We start from the raw sequence: 20,222 nt of genomic DNA, 5'->3' as shown, positions 1-20,222 counted from the left end.
TTGTGTCATGCTTGAGTATGGAATACTGGAAAAGTGACACTTAAAATGCTGGATTTATAATGAATGATAAGATCCCATCTTCATTCATTTTAAATCTAGACTCAAATACTAGTTTCTGCTCTATTTAATAGTTTGGTGTTGACAACCGAATGCTTAGTTGCAGAGGCTTGAATAAAACTGACTATAAATAATTCCGTTTACAAAATTGTTTAATCAAGGGTTTTGTGTAGTTAACACTAAAATGAAAAATAAAAGATAAAGATTTCTCCTTACATTAAGTCTAATGTTGCCCGACTCTGGGGGAGTGCTGTTCGTCTTCATTTCTAAGCCGAAGAGTTGACATTGTCCGTAGATGCCTCCTAGGTCATGTGATCGGCATGACTGTATGGAGCGCTGTTACCTTCCCGCCGGAGTGGAACCTGTTGATCTACTCACATTTGCATCTTTTCGAACTGCTAGGTTGGCAGAAGTTGGAACTAGCAGCGGGAGCTCACCCCTCTCTCTGGATTAGAACCACCAACCTTTTGGTCCGCAAGTTCAGCAGCTCAGTGCTTTAACCTGCTGTGCTACCAAATACCTTGGATTAAAACTGAATAGTTGTATGCATAGTTTATTGGCAAGTACATTTAGCATCTGAGGCAGAGACCTACTTTGTCAAAAGCTCAGGGTTTTACATTTTTGAGAAGAGCAAGAAAAATAGGAGACAAGTAAACTCAATCAAAATTCTTGTTGCTTTTGTCAGAGAAAGGACAATTAGTTCTTGTTCAAAGTTTGGAAAGAAATACTTCCAGAATTTTGCAGCCATGTTGGTTTGTAAACATGCTAGATTGAAAAAGTGGCAGTAAAGAAAAAAAAAGAAATAGTGATTTCAATGTTCCAGATAGCTAGATCAGTTTAATAAATGTGTAATTATCAAAAATTTGACAGCTGCTCTTCAAGGAAGGCCCCAGGAGAATTGTTGTGCAGGTTTTCAATGATGAAAATCTGAAAGTATGCTCTCGATGCATTTAATTATTCTATGGCAGATAAAGGCTAACTCAGCCATTATGTCTTTATGCTGATATGACCCATCTGAGCTGCTTTCAAAGAACATGCTTGAAATAGAGGAGTCCCAAGATGGCGAGTTATTAGCCAACAGTGACCTCTAGTCTGGGAAGCTGCAAAATGTATCTTAGAATATTATGCATGCCGCAGTTGCTCAGTAAAAGAATTTTGCCAGTTTTCATATTAGCCACACAACTCCACACATAAGTGCAAATGAGCAAAACAAAAATCTCCTTGGTTTTGTGCTGGTACAGGCCCTAATAATGGTACACTGGATGAGATGTGCTCATGCAACATTTCGTCTCAATTCCCATTTGGAAAACTGGAAATTGCACTGATTGGAAGAAGCTGCAGCCTTTGTGGCTGTTCTGTGCCCAGGGCTCCTTGAATCTCCCTTGGTGGCCTGAGATAGAGTTCTGCTGTTGCAGCTCATGTGCCACCACTCTCAATTTAGTGAAGTGCCTGGTGTATTTGGATGTGTCTATGCCTATGCAACCATCTGCACCTTGTTTTACTTTTGTTGTCGAATGCTTATTTAATTCAGGAGGTGATGGGTAGATTTTTATTAATCTGCCATGCCAAATGTAGAATTTCAGATCAGTTTCTCTTATGGACCATATCATATTAACATACAATCAGCAGAACAATTATCAGATTGGACAGTATTGCCATAAACTCTAGTCAAAGCTAGTTCTAAAAATAGGCCCATTCAGTCTAGTCCAGTAGTTCTCAACCTGTGGGTCCCCAGTGGCGTCAACAGTGCCTAAGGAGCCTCCGAGGAAGAGAAGGAGGAGGGGGAACCTCGGCGTGGCCCTCTCCAGGGAAGGAGGAGGGAGCAGTGGAGGCAGCGAGGAGGAGGAGGTCGCCACCAAAAAGGGCCTCATTGAGGCTCCCCCCTCCTCTTCATCCTCCTCTTCCTCGGAGGCCCCTTGGGCACCGTTGACGCTAGTGCCAGGCTGGGCTGAGTCCTCAGCCCTGAGTGTGGAAGACCAGGCCTCAGCCCAGCCTGGCAGTGGCATCAACGGCACCCAAGGGGCCTCCGAGGAAATGGATGAGGACAGGTGGGGAGCCTCGGCACAGCCCTCTCCGAGGAAGGAGTGGGGAGCAGTGGAGGCAGTGAGGAGGAGGGGACTGGCGCTGAAGAGGGCAAGCCCCAGGGTAAGGGGCCTGGCTCCTCCTCCTCCTCCACTCCTCCTCCTCCTCCTCCTCTTCCTCCTCTTCCTCTTCCTCATCCGTACTTCATGGAATTTCACTTATCGCAGGTGGTCCTGGATCGTAACACCCGCAATAAATGAGGGTACACTGTACTGCCCTTCTCAACCCTGAAGGGGACTCAGGGCGGTTCACAACTTTTGCAACAATTCCATGCCATTGATAAAAAAACAGTATAAAACATCAAAATTGACCCTTCCCTGATAAAACGTTAAAAATTATTAAACACATCACATAAAATAACATCACATATCACATAAAGACATAGCCGTTGTCCGTAAAAAGTCCTGCACTTTCAATTTTCGCTTTCACTTTAAATATTCCTATAATGGGTCGGACATTTGGTTCCACAGCTGGGTCTTTAGCTGTCTTCTAAAGGTCAGGAGGGAGGGGCTGACCTGATCTTACTTGGGAGGGAGTTCCATAGCTGTGGGGCCACCACCAAGAAGGCCCTGTCCCTCATCCCCATCAGCCACACCTGTGAGGCCGGTGGGGCTCAGAGCAGGACCTTTCTGGAAGATCTTAATCTACGAACTGATTCATAGAGTGTTTTTCTCCCCTGTCTCTTCTGGGGCAAAACCCATTATGGGGTTCAGGAACTATTTTTAATTTTTATAGAATTGTCCATGTGAAACTTGCAGTGTACATGTGTTTTGATTTTCAATATTTCTTTCCCCTCTCTCAACTTGGCAGGCTCTGTTTGATACCCAGAATGAACTGCGCACCCATATCCCAAATTTCACCTTCAATCTGGGTTACTCAGGGAAATTCTTCCACACAGGTGAGAAAAAGAGTGGTGGAGTATGCGTGGTGTGTGGGCTCTGAATTTTTTCATTTTCTGTCATTGCCACATCAGAGGATTTAACTTAAGTGTCCAAATGTTATATAATGTTTATCTGCAGTGATAATGGCTACGAGGCCGAGACACAGGGTGGAGGAAGCAGCCGTTTTTCCTGAACTCATGACCAGTCCCTCTTTCTTGGAGGACAGAGTTGCATGTGCCACACCACTTATCCTGCACCCTGTAAATTAGACTGTTGTTGTCGTTAAGGGTACTGGCAGTGTTACTCCCATGTTGAAGGCATTCTTGGAGTATTCATTCTGCCCAGTCCCTCTCATAGTCCATTAATAGGTCCTGAAAATGTAGTCCCAGGCCCCACTATGGTCACTGCTGGATCGACTTTTTTTTGCTTCTCCTCTATCTCCCTAGCCCTATATTGTTCTGCGCTATTCTTGGCTCAGCCCCCTTAGACTGTTTAGGTCAACTTGACTACCCCCGGCCCTTAGCAACTCATTCCAAATTATAGAATAGTATTTGAACTTGGCTTTAATTGTATTTGTTTTGTGTTAATAATTTTGTGTTTTTTGTTTTGAATATTCTGTATATTTCTTTTGTCTCATTACATGTGTGGAAACTGCCCTGAGTCCCCTAGGGGAGATAGAGTGGTATATAAATAAAGTTTTGTTTTATTATAAGGCAGCAGTCAACTTACCAGTCTAGTGACCTCCTGTAGAGAGAGTGGAAGGATGGGATTGCTATTTTCTCCATTGACTCAGGCAGCAAAATCTTCTGGACCAGCACTTTCTGGCAGTATTCTCAATAAGATTTACAAAGGATCCTCCTCCCTCCCTCCCTCCCTCCCTCCCTCTCTCTCTCTCTCTCTCTCTCTCACACACACACACACACACCCCTCTTCAATTCATTTTACCATTGGAAAGCAAGGCATTTCATCAATCACAGGAAATTAATTATGGGGAAACCCTTTGAGAAGTTTGAGTTTTTCATTTATGTCCTCAGTCTTTCATTTATGTCCTCAGTGATGATGATGATGATGATGATGGTGATGGTGATGGTGATTGCTTGGCCCTGGCAGGTACCGATGCAGAGGATGAGGGAGACGACCTGCTGCTGTCCTATGTGAAGGAGTTCTGGTGGTTCCCCCACATGTGGAGTCACATGCAGCCTCACCTTTTCCACAACCAGTCTGTGCTGGCGGACCAAATGACCATGAACAAAAAGTTTGCTGTTGTGAGTATGATGCTAGTTGGAGGCAGAGCACGATTGTAGGGCAAAAAAGAAATGTGGACAATTTTGAAGTATTTTAAAATTTCAAAATTCCAGATAAGGGGTGCTCGTTCGATACAGTCAATCATCATAGCCAATCATCATAGCAAGAAGCAGTATCCATAAAATTTTGTGTATTTTAAACCCCACAACAACAGATCATGCAACTGTTGAAAACCTTACATCTAAATATTAAATTTTAATTGTTGAAGCATATGAATGTGTGTAAACTGGCCCTAATATTCTGATCTCCTAGAGATACTGTAAAACTGGCTTCTTATCTTGTCCTGGTGCCAAACTGAACTACTGTCCCTTTTCTAACCATGATAACAAATGAAGCTTGCAGAAGCAATAATACATGAGTTGTTTCTGTCATCTCCACCCTTTCTGTCACCCTTGATGTCTATTCTTGCTTTTTGTACTCAGTTCTTGATCTATAGTTCATACATTCCTTAGCTTTTCTTTAAAAGAGATAATTGTTTTTGTGACCTTTGTCAGCAGAATGTAATCTTTGATCCTAGTAAATAGTCCTCTATTATTAAAGCCCACAAAAGTCTCTGTTGTAAACTCTAAACCCTACCTAGAGCTTTTGTTACGTATTGAACACAAAACTTAGTTTCTCCCAGTTCTCTTAGTTTCTTCCCAGTGAGTTCTCAGAATCTCAGGTAGTAGTTGATGCTCTGGATTCACTCAAACAGATCTTTTCTTAAATAATATTTTATGCATTGTGCTGCTGGTGCGCTCCTCTACTTTTCATTAACAGCAAAAATTTTGATATTGTGTTCCTTCTCTCCAATTTGTTTTCTGCAGGTGTGCAAAGTTTTTTTTAATATTTATTTTAAGCAGCTCCACTGGCTGCCGACAAGTTTTCAGGCCCAATTCAAAGTGCCCTATACACTTCGGGTCCAACCTATCTTCCAGACTGCATCTCCTATGAACTGGCACAAGCTCTGAGGTCTGCTGGGAAGGCCCTCCACTTGGTCTCACTACCATGGTCTCACTACCAAGTATGGTTGGTGGGGACAAGAGAAAGGGCCTTCTCAGTGGTGACACACCGGCTCTGGAATGACCTTCCTGGAGAGATTAGGTTAGCTCCCACTCTTTGATCTAGTCTAAAAACATGGCTTTTTAGACAGGCCTTTGACCTTGAGTAGATTTTAATGGTTAGATGTGAGGACTTAGTGGTTGCTTCACTCTGGCACTTGGATTGCTAATTTAAGACTGCCAGTTTTATCTGCAGGCACTGCTGCGTTTTACAAATTTTAAAAAATTATGCATGTTTGCTGTTGTAAATTTATGTTGTTATAGTCTATATTTTCTATATTCTTTATTTTATGTTTGGCACTGGTAGTGCTTCTGTGAGCTGCCCCAAGTCCCTTCGGGGAGATGGTGGCGAGGTATTATTATTATTATTATTATTATTATTATTATTATTATTATTTAGAGAGCTCTTAATTTAACACCTAGTTTTATTCTAAGCCTGTTTTTTTCAGTTTGTAGAATGTGCATCGTAAGGAAAGGGGAATATTTTTTTAAAAAAACAAAAATATGCAGCCCTTTAATTTCTATGGCTTTGTCAATTAGCTCCCAGAGCTTTATAGCACAGTTCTATCTGACCTTTTTGCAAAATGGGTGCTGCCAAGCAACTAGTCTTTAATGGTTCCTTCAGTGGGATGCACACTTCACTTCTCTTTGTACTCTTTCAATATGGCAAAGTCAGCTCCAACAGACCTACTCAAGAAAGTAGAAAACTAAAAGATTAAATCATCAATCTTTTTTTAGTAGAGTAGTTTTGTAAAAGATGCCAAAAATGAGACAAAACACAGAATTTAGGAGCTGCTTCTGCACTATTAGAAGAAAAAAGTGGGAGGCGAAAAAAGAACCATAAAATCTTACAAGATATTTTTTCCTTTTTAAAACTGCTGGATTACTGTTGGGTAGAGGCTCGTATTCCATATTGTTTTGGAACCTGTGGGTTTCTGGAATGTGTTACTAGAGTCATCCCTGTGTCCCCCTGGGGAAGGCTGCTCACACATAACACAGAATGCCTTTTGGCTATAAAGTAGAGTAAAAATGTAATACTGTCATGTTGATCATGTTGTTGCTCATTTAATCCTCTTGCATCTTCAGGAAAACATCTGAGGCCAGCGCCAGGCTTGAGCTATTGATCATGTAAAAATCTTCCAGCCTATTATGCTGACTAAATTTTTTTTAGAAAGATATAAATACATTGAATAGAACGAGCTGTGTGATAAAGGGGGAAAGTAGCAGAGGTCTTTGTTGCTAGCTGCCTGGGCCACTCACTGTCCTCTTTTTTAGCCTCACACAGAGCGGAGTAACTCACCCAATTTCCCCAAAACTGTTTCTTCTACTTGCTTATGCTAATTCTGGTGGTGGCTGCTTTCTACTAGTAAGATACAAAACAGCCTCCACCCCCACCTTGAAGGGGCCAGCTGTTCACTTGCAATGGATTCTTTTGTTAAAGCTCCATGGATTATTGTGGCAGACAGTGTTATGAATTCTTGTATCTCCCAGGAGCATGGCATCCCCACTGACATGGGATATGCAGTGGCACCCCATCATTCAGGCGTGTATCCGGTCCACGTTCAGCTCTACGAAGCCTGGAAGCAGGTCTGGGGCATCAGAGTCACAAGCACCGAAGAATATCCCCACCTCAAACCAGCTCGCTACCGGCGGGGTTTTATCCACAATGGAATCATGGTAACCAAGAAAGCACATTGATGTGCTAATGGCTCATTTAAGTCCCTTTTTGTACACCAACCCAAACGAAAAGAGGGAGAAAAATCCCAGTATTATTCTATGACATTCTCTAAGATAACTCTTAGGATAGGGCTGAAAGCACGAGACGTGAGATTCGGTTTAAAACCAGTCTTTTCTTTCTCATTGCCCAACAGGGATTGCTTTGTGCGAACCTAGAACTACATAATGTCCTTAACTTCATGGTTAAAAAACAGGATTTGTTTATGAACTCACAGCACAGTTCAAAGGAGGTTACAAGGAAGGAGTGAGAGAATCTCATTGGAAGTAAAATTAAAAATGCAAATGGGAAGTACATAAAAGCTGATGAAAGAGGCTCCTAGTTTTTTTTTTTACACTTCCATATAGTTCATTAAGAGATAGGTTTCTTAAATTTCTAGGAAATACATTTCACATTTTGTAGAAGATGGGACTGTTTACTGAGAGATCCTGCCTCCCAACGTTGCGCCCAAAACTGGGTGAAACACTGCTGTCTACTGACTAGACTTCAGTTGTCCTGTGAGTTCACATAGACAAGGAACAGGGGTTTTAGGTCATGCAAGGCTGCAAAGGTTTAAATCAGTATCTTCAATTAGGTTTCAAAATGAATTGGCAGCTAATGAAATGGTTGAGGAATTTGTTGACTATCATCCCTGACTCCCAACACTCAAAGTATGCAGCATGTTCCTTGTGGTTTCTAAAAGTTTTTTTATTATGTTGGAAGCGACTTTAGAATATGCTGCAAGTTGCTTCTGGTGTGAGAAAATTGGCTGGCTGCAAGGACATTGCCAAGGGGATGCCCAGATGTGTTACCATCCTATGGGAGGCTCTTTCATGTCCCTGCATGGGAAGCTGGAGCTGTCAGATGGGAGCTTTATTCTATTTCATCTTTGTTCTCTTTCATCTTTGAGGACAGCTCCATAATTAAGATTAGATGTCGCTAAGGAAAGGATATCTTCTGGGCTATCTCAGAAGAGAAATAGCCCTTCTTATTAGCTGCAGTTGGGAAAACACACAACCAGCATTGTTTTCCAAGGACAGCTGGATCTGGGAATATTTCCTGATCAGAAAGGGCCAGGGAAGCTCATCCCTCCCAATCATCCCTATGATTGACCTGCATCTTGTCTTGATTCATTTTCAGTCCATTTCCCATTTTTGATACATATAACTCCAATCACTGAGCTGCATGATTACTACCCCTATTCAAATGTCTTCTGCAGTTTACTTATTTTTTTTCATGTCAGGAGTGACTTGGGAAACTACAAGTCGCTTCTGGTGTGAGGAAATTGGCTGTTTGTAAGGATGCTGCCCAGGGGACACCTGGATGTTTTACCATCCTGTGGGAGGCTTCTGTCATGTCCCCGCATGGGAAGCTGGAGCTGTCAGACAGGAACTCACCCTGCTCCCTGGATTCAAACTGGCAGCCTTTTTGTCAGCAGTCTTGCTGATACAAGGTTTAAACCATTGTGCCACTGGGAGGTCCTGCAGTTTACTGAAAACCAATAAGAAAAACAATCCCCAAGTATGTATCTTTTGCAGTCTTAGATCAGTTGTCTCTTTAATAGGTTTCCACGCTTTAATAAGAATTCCAGGGGTTTTTCTTCTTTTTAATTCCAAGTATTTTTAATTCCTGGTGGTAAATAGATTAATTGGAGCCCTCGGTGGCGCAGTGAGTTAAACCACTGATCTGCTAAACTTGCTAACCGAAAGGTCGCAGGTTCAAATCCAGGAAGCGACGTGAGCTTCTGCTGTCAGCCCCAGCTTCTGTCAACCTATCAGTTTGAAAACATGCTAATGTGAGTAGATCCCGCTCTGGCAGAAAGGTAATGGCTATCCATGCAGTCATGCCGGCCACATGAGCTTGGGGGTGTCTACGGACAACACTGGCTGTTCAGCTTAGAAATGGAGATGAGCAGCAACCCCCAGAGTTGGACACGACTGGACTTAATGTCAGGGGAAAACCTTTACCTTACCTTTTACCCTAAATAGATTAATAAACATTGCGAGGACACTAACACATGTAAACTAAATTGGAGCTCTGTGTTGACACCTTCCTTTAGGGACAGTTCTTTGCCTTGAGAGGAAAAGTGCTGGGGATTGTGGACATACAATGAGCCCAGTTCCCAAGTCGGGGTAAACTCTGCCAGTGGCTTCTTGCGGATGGTGAGCAGCATCAAAGGTTCAGCACAAATTTCAAAGGGCTCTTTGTCCTGGATTATCGTCTGAAACATCTATATTCTGTAATAAATTATGTCATATCAGAACTATGTTGGCTGACATTTCAAGCTGGTATAAGCTTCACCTAGTGCAAACAAATGTGTTATGCTAAGGAGGCAGGATGGCACTCTTATCCAGAAAAAAGAGATAACATGGAAGAGAAAAAGCCTGCTTTGTTCCATTTCATCCAAGCATTGATTCAGAAATATGGGAGCACTCAGTACACAGAAGATTTGGAAGATTTAAAAAATATCTTTGAACACATGAAACTTAATTAGGTAATGCTGCATAAGCTACTTTAAAGCAAGTTTGATTTTCAAGCCCTTTTGATTATGCCTTGACTTCTGAGCAAAAGGGGGGAAAGATGGAAGGAAAGATATCTTCAGAGAGGAATGGCTTTGGAAAAATATAATTAAAAATAATGGCTAGTATGGCACTGAGGAGGAATTTTTACAGATTGCGGTTTCAGTGGTATCTTACCTCATTGTGATCAAAACAGATAAACAACTTGTGCTCAGTAACTAAGAGCAGAAAGACTTTTTTCATAGTTCAGCAATGTCCAGCTGTTATCAATTAGTGCAAGAAGATTTCATGTTAAAAATGATTAAATGTTATTCCATATAATTTGAAGAATATGGCTGGGAGGTATTAAAAAGGTTTTAGGAGAAGGTCTGAGCTAGTTACAGTCTTGTTAGTTTTAGCCAGAATGTTTATAACCACAGCTTGGAATTTGGCCGGACTTTTCATCGTTATTAGATTCATATAAACAACAGACAAATGCTTGGCTTATTAAATGGTCTCATTATAGAAAATGCAAGAAAAGAAGATAGTTCAATATGGAACACTGGATGCCGTTGATAAACTAGGATACCACATAGCCCTTCTTTTTTGCACTGTGTACTAAACTTCGTTAAAGTTTGGCGTATTTCCTTTGTAAGAGTACCAACGAAATAAAAAGCAAAGCTGCACAATGGAATAAGTTGAAAACTACATGGATGAGACTCCCTGTTTAACTCTCAAGAAACAAATAGTCTTCCAAATACCCCCCACCAGGACCTAGGAGACAAAAGAAACAAAATCCCCCAGAGTGCCCCCTCCAAGATGTCCACCAGATGCTTAGGAAAGGTCATGTACTGTATCAGACGGGAATTGATGTTTTTTTCAGATAGCTTAACCAGGTCAATAGGGAGGGGACAGATGCTGTATATTCTTCCTCTGTCTTTCTGCACTTGTGGAGAGCAGTGAAGTGAGAGCAAGGAGATACTTTTTTCTCTAGGGAAGAAAAGAAATGGAACGTAATTGCTTTCTTCCTCTCCTCCTACACTCAGTAGTCATGGCATCCTTAAGAAACCTGGTTGATTGTGGATGAGCAGTGTGCTACACTCACACTTGTTTGCAGAAGAAGCAGCAGCTAACAAGAATAGAGGGGAAGTCATGCTACCCCTCTATTCTGCCTTGGTCAAACCACACCTGGAATACTGTGTCCAATTCTGGGCACCACAACTGAAGGGAGAGGTTGACAAGCTGAAATGACTTCAGAGGAGGGAGACTAAAATGATCAAGGGTCTGGAGAACAAGCCCTATGAGGAGCGGCTTAAAGAGCTGAGCATGTTTAGCCTGCAGAAGAGAAGACTGAGAGGAGACATAGCCATGTATAAATATGTGAGGGGAAGTCATAGGGAGGAGGGAGCAGATTTGTTTTCTGCTGCCCTGGAGACTAGGACGTGGAACTACGGCTTCAAACTACAGGAAAGGAGATTCCACCTGAACATGTGGAAGAACTTCCTACCTGTGAGAGCTGTTCAGCAGTGGAACTCTGCCCCGAACTGTGATGGAGGCTCCTTCTTTGGAGGCTTTTAATCAGGCTGGATGGCCATGTGTTGGGGGTGCTTTGAATGTGATTTTCCTGCTTCTTGGCAGAGAGTGGGACTGGATGGACCATGAGTTCTTGTCCAACCCAAGCATTCTATGATTCTATGAAATCACAAGACTTTGCTCTTGCAACAAAATGAAAACAGGGTCCATGGGTAGCTTTCAATTTGGTTGTAGACTCCATTTCTGGTTTGTCGGGAAAGAAACAAACAGACCAGAATGATAGCTGCACCTGTGTTCCCCTAAGACAGAAAAACAAGCCATGGAATGAAACTGGATTTTATTTAACTGTTTTCACTGCAACAGGAAAGTCAGTATAGCATATTCAACATGCATCCAGCTTCTTGTGGTTTCTTAGCTCGTGTCATGCAAATTGGACCATGTGGTTATTTGAATTGTCTGTGTGAGGTTGCAAAAACAGTCTTAACATACATTAGGTAGGGAAAGCGTTGCCTTCAAATGTTTTTTACTGGTGGTTGTTAATAATTTGTACTTTAATGTGTTTAATTTATAAGGTATTTTATTGGAACTTGGTTGATTATATTGCAAGCAACCTTGCACCCTAACCCCAAAAGAAATCAAACATAAACAAGCTATGAAAGTTATTGACTTTTCTTAGGCCAGCCAGCTGCCTTCTCCCACTTGGTGCCCTTCATATGTGTTGGATTCCAGTTCCCATTATCCCCATTCTGAATAGCCATGTGTAGTCCAACACAACTGGAAATCACAAATAAAGTATGATTATGAACCTGTTTTCCAGTCTTGGCTGCCACAACATCTAGTGTGATTAAGGGAAAGTTTTCCTTGATGCATTTGCATAACCTAGTTATTTCAGTTTCATGTCCCATTAATTATTATGGCTCTATCCCAAGGATGCCTGGGATTTGCAGTTTGATGAGGTACTTAGAATTATTTTCTGAAGAGTGCCATGTAGTTAAACCCTCTGAGCTACATATCCCAGAATTCCTCATGATGGAGCTGTGACAGTTGAAGTGGTTTTAAATTGATATAACAGTATGGTGCAGATAAATCTCTTGCGTGTGAGGTTGCTAAGTAGCTTCCTACAGATCTAGGGGTGGAAGATTAATAATCCTTATCATCACTGATATAGCACTGCTGCTCCAGAAGTAGAACAAACATGGGAATGTGAAAACTGTGAGTATACTGCAAAAGTTCATGGAAACTTTGTCTAAATAGAGAACATCATGACAAACAGGAAGCTGTCTTCCTGGTTCTGTTTCTCTGATTAGGTGGCTGATGGAATATATGAAAATGTTATCTTAACAGACCATTAGGCAGCACAGTGTTTAATTTAAAGCATGATGAAATACATGACTTGCAATAAAATAAATTCAAAATATATCGACATAAAAATTTTAAAAACCACAAAAAAGCTTGTTTGCAGTAGCAGTGGAAAATAAAACTCATAGGTATTAATATTTGACCATCTGCGAGAATTCATTTTTCTTTTTGTGGCCTGTTTTCTAAAATCTTACTAAATGACATAATGTGAACCTGATGCCTCTAGAGAGGAATGGGGTGTGATTCTCTGGTTTGTGTACTTGTCCCAGGAAAGTGTAATAATGTTGGTGTAAATATTGGTGTAATATATGGCGTAATATGCTCGATGTTTTATCTGATGTTTTATGTATAGAGTTTTATAACTCATATATTATTATTTTAGTTAGTGATGTATTGCTTTTGTATGTAGATTGGCAGCATTGAATTTTGCCATGTTGTACACTGCTCTGAGTCCCCCTCGGGGTGAGAGAGAGTGGTATAGAAATGCAGCAAATAAATAAATAAATAAATAAATAAATAAATATTTGCTGTAATAGTACTGTGTGAGACAACCATAGAAAAACTGTAGTGCAAAGGAAGATAATACTGGGAAGACTTTCATGATTCCCTAAGACAGTGGTTCTCAACCTTGCTAATCCCGTGACCCCTTATACAGTTCCTCATGTTGTGATGACCCCCAACCATAAAATTATTTTCATTGATACTTCATAACGGTAATTTTGCTACTGTTATGAATCGTAATGTAAATATCTGATGTGCAGGATATATTTTCATTCACTGGACCAAGTTTGGCACAAATACCCAATACGCCCACATTTGAATACTGGTGTGGTGGGACGGGTATTGGGAGTTTTAGTTGCTGTCATTTATAGTTAACCTACAGTCAAAGACCGTTCTGAACTCCACCAACGATGGAATTGAACCAAACTTGACACACAGAACTCCTATGACCAACAGAAAATACTGGAAGAATTTAGTGAGCATTGACCTTGAGTTTTGGAGTTGTAGTTCACCTACATCCCAAGAGCCCTATGGACTCAGACATGATGGATCTGGACCAAATTTGGAACAAATGCTCAATATGCACAAATGCAGGCCCGTAGCCAGGATTTCGATTCGGGGGGGGGGGGGGGCTGAGTTTTTTTCAGGGGGGGTTGGGGGGGCTGAGTTTCAGGGGGGGACTGAGTCTGAGTGAAAGAGGGTCTACCCTAGCAAACCTTTTGTATCATTACCCCAATACCCCCATGCACATGGGATATATTGAGTATGGTGATCAGATCATGATATGAATAAACATAACAGTTTAAATAATGCACCAGTAAGGCCACCATGAGAATTTCGGGGGGGGGGGGGGCTGAAGCCCCTCGAGCCCCCCCCCCCCCCCCCCCCGGGCTACATGCCTACCCAAATGTGAACACTGGTGGAGTTTGGAGAAAATAGACCTTGACATTTGGGAGTTGTCATTGATGGGATTTATAGTTCACCTACAATCAAAGAGCATTCTGAACCCCACCAACAATAGAATTGGGCCAAACTTCCCACAGAGAACCCCCATGACCAACAGAAAACACTCTGTTTTCTGACACTCCCTCAAGACCGCCCCCTAAGGGGTTCCAACCCCCAGGTTGAGAAATGCTGCCCTAAGAGAAGAAGAAGACTGTGACCCAGCTTCCCAAAATTTGTAACAACCATTCCATTCTTTTAAACTCCATTTTTGAAACTTGCTATATGATTGCTATATGATTTCTTTCTCTTTCTTCTCAGGTCCTCCCACGGCAAACATGTGGCTTGTTCACTCATACCATCTTCTACAATGAGTATCCCGGTGGCTCCAGTGAACTGGATAAGATCATTAATGGAGGCGAACTGTTTCTGACTGTGCTACTTAATCCCGTGAGTGTTACCTCAAGAAGAGATAGAAGAGGCCTGGCAGTATATAGAAGAAAAGGCTGGGCACAGCAGGACCTGCAGGTTGCATGTGGTCTGAACCTGTCAATCCATGCCAAACTTTCATAGTAAAACATTTTCATGATATTTGTGTTGGAGAAGATATCCACACATACCTTATATGGGTCATAGAGAAAGCATTTTCAGTCTGTTTTGAGGGACCCTTGAGATATTTTAGGCCACTAGGAGATTTTTTCCCCCTCCAAATCCCAGCATTATGTCCTGGTTTGGGGAAAAAAAGACTTTGGCTACGCCTAAGTAAGGTTGTCCCTTACAAATCCCAAAAAACACAGAGGGTGACTTTTTCAATATTAAAGTCTTAGAAATTACATTTGCCCAAAATTACATTTGCCCAAAAAAGGGGCATGGGTAGAGAGAGGTGTGTCCCTCTCAAGTCCAGTGAAGTCTGTATACAGTCAATTGACCTGATATAATTGTCCATCTTCATATATATATGTCCATCTTTTTATGTGGAATATTGGAATTGTTCAAAATACAAAATAAAATGTATAATAATACAGTAAGATCATTAAGATGAAATTCACTGATTTACAATCTTTAGCATGCAAGGAGTGAGTTTGAAGGACAGTTTATGTTGAAACAGAGTAATGATTAGCTTACCAACTACTGAAACAGTTTGGACTTTAAAATTATATAACCAAATCACAGACAAGGGGAAAACATGTCTGTACTTCACCTGAAAGAAATCAGAAGCTACAAGAGCTTCTTGCAGAGGTGTTAAACAGCAATGATGAATCATAACATCTTCTTCAAATGGGAATTACTTGCTATGCTTGCTGAGAAACTATGGACAAAATCCTGGTCTCTTAAATATTATCAGCTTGCTTTTATTTAAGATGGTTGCTTGGGAGATATCTAATTAAATGTTATATGTGACATCACTACTGCGTATGTCTGCCTAAGGAGGTCTTTATACAAGCATCCAAGGTCATTGAGTTCAAAATGATGGAGCACACTCGCTTTAGAAATGAACTTCTGCGTGAATGAACGTTGCCTCTTTGGATTCTAAGAGGGCCATGTGATTGACATCATAAAGTAGTCAGGCACTTTGTTTCAGTGGGTATCTTTTTCCTACAACCCATTCAGAGAGTACAGATGCTTTGATTTCCTCTCCAGATTTCTAGGATTTCTTTCTTCCTCATTGGCTCTTGCTTCCTTTAGAGTTGTTCAGTTTTATGTTCCTCCTTCCCTATATTGTCCTGAGCAAGGAGGTAGGTCTCTGCAACAGACTAGGTCATGTCACCCTTTTTTTGGAGGGCATTGGTGGATGTGTTTGCCTGTGCTGATGGCATTGTTTGTTACTGATATATCTCTATACCAGCCAGTCTTTTACCATTTCTCACACAGAGAACAAAGAATGACATTTATAATATACAAAAATTCTGTACTGTCTTTGAGTTGTTCCCTCTAATGGGAGTAGACCTATTCAAGGATTTTTTTATTATTTATTTTGTTGTTTATATGTAATTTAAACTCCACTTTTTTAGAATTGGCATCATGCCGACATGCCAGTCAGCAATGGCCGTAATAGGTCGAGTCTAATTAAGTCTATCGTTTGGATTTAGGCCATAATGATTGATAACAGCTGGCAATACCAGGTCTTTAGCACTTGAGCAATGTCAGCACATATCCAAGGGAGGGCTATTTGTCATCATAGAGTCATTGCCAAATGATGGGTTCTAAGGTCTGGTGTAATCGGGAGGATTTCTGAAGATGATTATAAGGTTGGGCAGGCACAGGGAAGAATAGATCATTTTATATCTGGTATCAAAGCCATCTGGTGGCACAGCAGCTTAAACCGTTGAGCTGTTGAACTTGCTGACCAAAAGATTGGTGGTTCAAATACCAGGGAGTGAGGTGAGCTCCCACTGTTAGACCCAGTTTCTGCCAACCTAGCAGTTTGAAAACATGCAAATGTGAGTAGATCAATAGGTTCCTTTTGCAGGAAGGTAACGGCTCTCCATGCAGTCATACTAGCTACATGACCTTGGAGGCATCTACACACAATGCCAGCTCTTCGACTTAGAAATGGAGATGAGCACCACCCCCCAGAGTCAAGCACGACTAGACTTAATGTCAGGGGAAACCTTTACCTTTTATCAAAGAAAACTGGCAGTCGGTGCATATCACTTTGTGTTAGATGTTCATGTCAAGCATGCCAGTGAAGAGCCTGGCTACCACATATATGATTTCCTAATAACTTTTTTTCTATAAGAGTGACCAGTGATGCAGCAACTTAACTTTTTTTGGGGAAAAAGTAGAATTTGTACTAAAATTTACTCATCTGGTATTGCTCACCTAGTCTACTAATTGGTAGATTTGCCTCTAGTATGATGCAGTATGGTAGTACAAAATAGATTTGGTAATGGATTAAGGTATAAAAGTTTATTGAGTTATATGTATGTAGTAAGGAAGTGTAGTATTTTAAGAATCTTGTTAGTTCAAGGGGGAAAAGGGCATACAAATGTTTCCTTCCTGAAACCAATGGAAATTAGAAAATGGGGAGAGATTGTGTCTTGAAACAGTTTTGTTGTCTTTGAATTCAGAATTCATGAAGTTAGATATTTTACTCAACTTCTCAATTATAGTGTGTGTGTGTTGTCATAAGATGTGATGACAGGCTTTATGCATATGGAAAATTGTATTTTGCTGTATTATGCTGCTGTTTAAAAAAGATAGGATATGGTTCTGGAAAGCACATTTTTTAAAAAAACAAGTGGTGTTCATGACACATGATTGCTAAAAATAAAACTTCTATACTAAGAGATATTTTGCCCATGATTATCAGCCCCTGGTTACAAACGGGATGGCCATTCCCTGTCAAGGCCATATTTGTAAATTTCCTCTGTGTGTTTGGCTAATGACAGAAAAAGAGTAGTGGACCTTGATCCAGTGAGCTTTTTAAAGGTTTGTCAGCCCTTCTGTCTTATCCATCTTGATCTGTGTGCAAAGAGATCTAGTGTGATAATTCACAATAGTGCAAATAGAGACAGAGTAGAGACAACCCTATAGAAGGCGTTGAATTACATTTTTGAATATTCATCTTTATTGGGTATGTTGGCTTGGGCTGATGGAAGTTGCAGTCCAACATCTGGAAGGGCAGACCAGGTCTAGAGCATGTGACTCAGTGTGTTACTATTTGAACTCAAGGCTTTCTTGAATTGCTAAGCTGGGCCGATTATCCATACTGATCACTGTTCCTTCTGTCCCCCTCTCTCAATCTCTCCCTGACTTCACCCAATTTCCAGATCAGTATCTTCATGACTCACCTTTCCAATTATGGGAATGACCGTCTCGGTTTGTACACCTTTAGACACTTGGTCCGGTTCCTCAACTCCTGGACGAACTTGAAGTTGCAAACACTGCCACCTGTGCAGCTGGCACAGAAGTATTTCCAGATATTTTCAGAGGAGAAAGATCCTCTTTGGCAAGTATGTGTGTTTACTGCCTACTTGGGGCCTGCACTGTCAGAGATGTCAAGTAAATCTCAGTTGTCTCCTTAGTTTTTTTCTTTTGAAACCAAACCAAGTAGCTGTATGTTACACAGAATTTTGTAGCAAGTGCAAGAGTGAAGAAAGTGAGCCATGCACCTATACAGTTGGTAGGAATATTAAAGTGATGTCCTTGTTCTACTTTTTTTTGTCCCTTGTCTCAGCCCATACCAGTGTGGGCTCTGTGCCAGATTTGCCCATAGAGGTACTTGGGGCATGTAAGCCAAGACTGTGTGAATCTCCTGTTTTTGATGGATAGATACTGTTCTTCGTTTCATTTCCTGGAGAAGGCAGGGCAACGTTCCCATGTTTGAAGAGTCTATTTGTCTTCCAGTTTTAAGATGGAAAACCAAGACACTTAGAAGTTAACTGTGGAGTGCAAGGTAGGAAGCAGGGTAGCTGAGAGAGCAGTATCCTTTCCCAGTTAGCTGTAAATCATATTACCACTTTGCTGACTTTCAAGGTTCTTCTTTAGGAAGAGCAGATTCTTTGATTTGTGGCATGAAAGGCTTCCTTTCGCTTTCCTGTTGTATTTGATCCCCAACACATTTTTGCTTTTAGGATCCCTGTGAGGACAAACGCCACAAGGACATTTGGTCCAAAGAGAAGACCTGTGATCGGTTTCCCAAGCTGCTAATCATTGGCCCACAGAAGACAGGTCAGCTGGTTCAGTCCTTGATTTACATGCTTGAACCTAGTTATCCTTGATGTTAGTATCACCTCTTGATTTTATTGTGAAGGAATTCCTTATGCCCAGAAGGACTAGTTTCCCCCTCAATCTTGACAGTGTGACTTTGGCTCCCTGGACCTGTAACCAGTTTCCTGTCATGACCAATATATATTTAAGATTCAGCCTTGGGAATTTGAACTGAAATGTGCAGCAACAACCCATTGAACCTGTTGTAGAAAATCCAAATTGAGGGATCAGACTTCATGAATCAATTCACATAATTTTTCTACCTGTAGAATGTGAACTGTGCAGAACACTAGGTGAATTACAGCCATGTGCTACTGCAAGCAGAGAACAAGAGTTGAAAGGGTAATTCTGGAGCGAATGGGACCCAAATATAGCACCTGGCTGGGTCATGGCACCCATCCTGTTTAAGCCTGACCCCCTTTTGAGATCCAAGAAGAGCACAGAAGCTACAATACAAACATCTAGTAGAGGCTTGGCAGGTGTGAAAGGAGCATCACTTTTCAGGACTGCTCTCCATTCATTTTCATGTAAAGGTACTACAGCTCTCTACCTGTTCCTGGGGATGCACCCTGACCTGAGCAGTAACTATCCCAGCTCGGAGACCTTTGAAGAGATTCAGTTCTTCAATGGGCATAATTACCACAAAGGCATCGACTGGTAGGTTTCAATTTGCAACAGGGATTGAATGTGGAGCTTACATTGTGGCTTATTTGTGTTCTACAGTATTGTGTTATATTGTTTTATTAATTAATGTGTAATTATTGTCCGTGTTATATTAATTATTGTATTTGTTTTTTTCTGTGAGCCACCCCGAGTCCCTTCGGGGAGAGGGGGCAGGATATAAATAAAGCTTATTGTTGTTGTTGTTATTATTATTATTATTGTGGCACTGAAGTGGCAACAGAAACCACATTAGAACTGGATCACCTTTGTACAGTCTGCTTAGCCAAAATACTCTGGAAGGATAACATAATGGCTGGCAGGCACAAAAGAAACTTGTGTATATATTTTTATGGTGATTGTATCTATGTGCTAAGCTTAGTAGTGCTACCTCTGTTGCTTTGTCTTCAGAGCATCACATAAATACAGAACTGGTTATGTACAGTATGTTTTTTCCTACCACTTTGAGCAGATTTCTGTTTTATTTTCCTGAGCTGTACCACAAACAAGTAAAGTCACAAGTCTGTTAGAGTCTCCCTCCATAACATCTCCGGAGTGGACAGCTTTGATAAACTTCTGGCAACAAGCTGCCTCAACCCCCCAAATTGCAATAAAATAAAATAAAATAAAAAACAACAGTAACAAAAACAAAACAAAACAAAAAATTAAAAAATTAACATAAAAGGTGAGGGAATCAAAGGTTCTTGGCTTCATTTTTTTTGTGTGTGTTAAGGGAATCAGATTTGTTTCACAACCTATTTTAAGTCCAGAACTGTTACCGTCAGAGGCATCCAGGAATTGAACCCCCCATTTTTGTCCAACACCCCCCCCCCCCGATATTTCTCTCCATGCCAGAGTGCATTGTTGGTGTTCTGCGGACATGAGTCCACAGTGAGGAGATGTGCAGTCCACTCTTCATTCACCCCAGGCTAATCTT

General features: G+C 41.2%; 1 protein-coding gene across 2 annotated transcripts in view; it reads left to right on the top strand.

Moving 5' to 3' along the window:
- Positions 1-20,222, top strand: part of NDST1 (N-deacetylase and N-sulfotransferase 1) — a 111,615-nt gene that overhangs the window by 71,213 nt on the left and 20,180 nt on the right. For both annotated transcript variants that reach the window (XM_060765450.2, XM_060765451.2), the window contains exons 4-10: positions 2,950-3,037; positions 4,131-4,285; positions 6,857-7,042; positions 14,234-14,362; positions 17,686-17,868; positions 18,490-18,586; positions 19,159-19,282. In XM_060765450.2, coding sequence (XP_060621433.1) covers positions 2,950-3,037; positions 4,131-4,285; positions 6,857-7,042; positions 14,234-14,362; positions 17,686-17,868; positions 18,490-18,586; positions 19,159-19,282 — 962 coding nt within the window. The remainder of the gene's footprint in view (positions 1-2,949; positions 3,038-4,130; positions 4,286-6,856; positions 7,043-14,233; positions 14,363-17,685; positions 17,869-18,489; positions 18,587-19,158; positions 19,283-20,222) is intronic.

Source organism: Anolis sagrei, chromosome 2, assembly GCF_037176765.1.
Source record: "Anolis sagrei isolate rAnoSag1 chromosome 2, rAnoSag1.mat, whole genome shotgun sequence".
NCBI lineage: Eukaryota > Metazoa > Chordata > Lepidosauria > Squamata > Dactyloidae > Anolis > Anolis sagrei.
The sequence above is the reverse complement of the archived record's forward strand: the minus strand, read 5'-3'. Positions and strand labels throughout refer to the sequence as shown.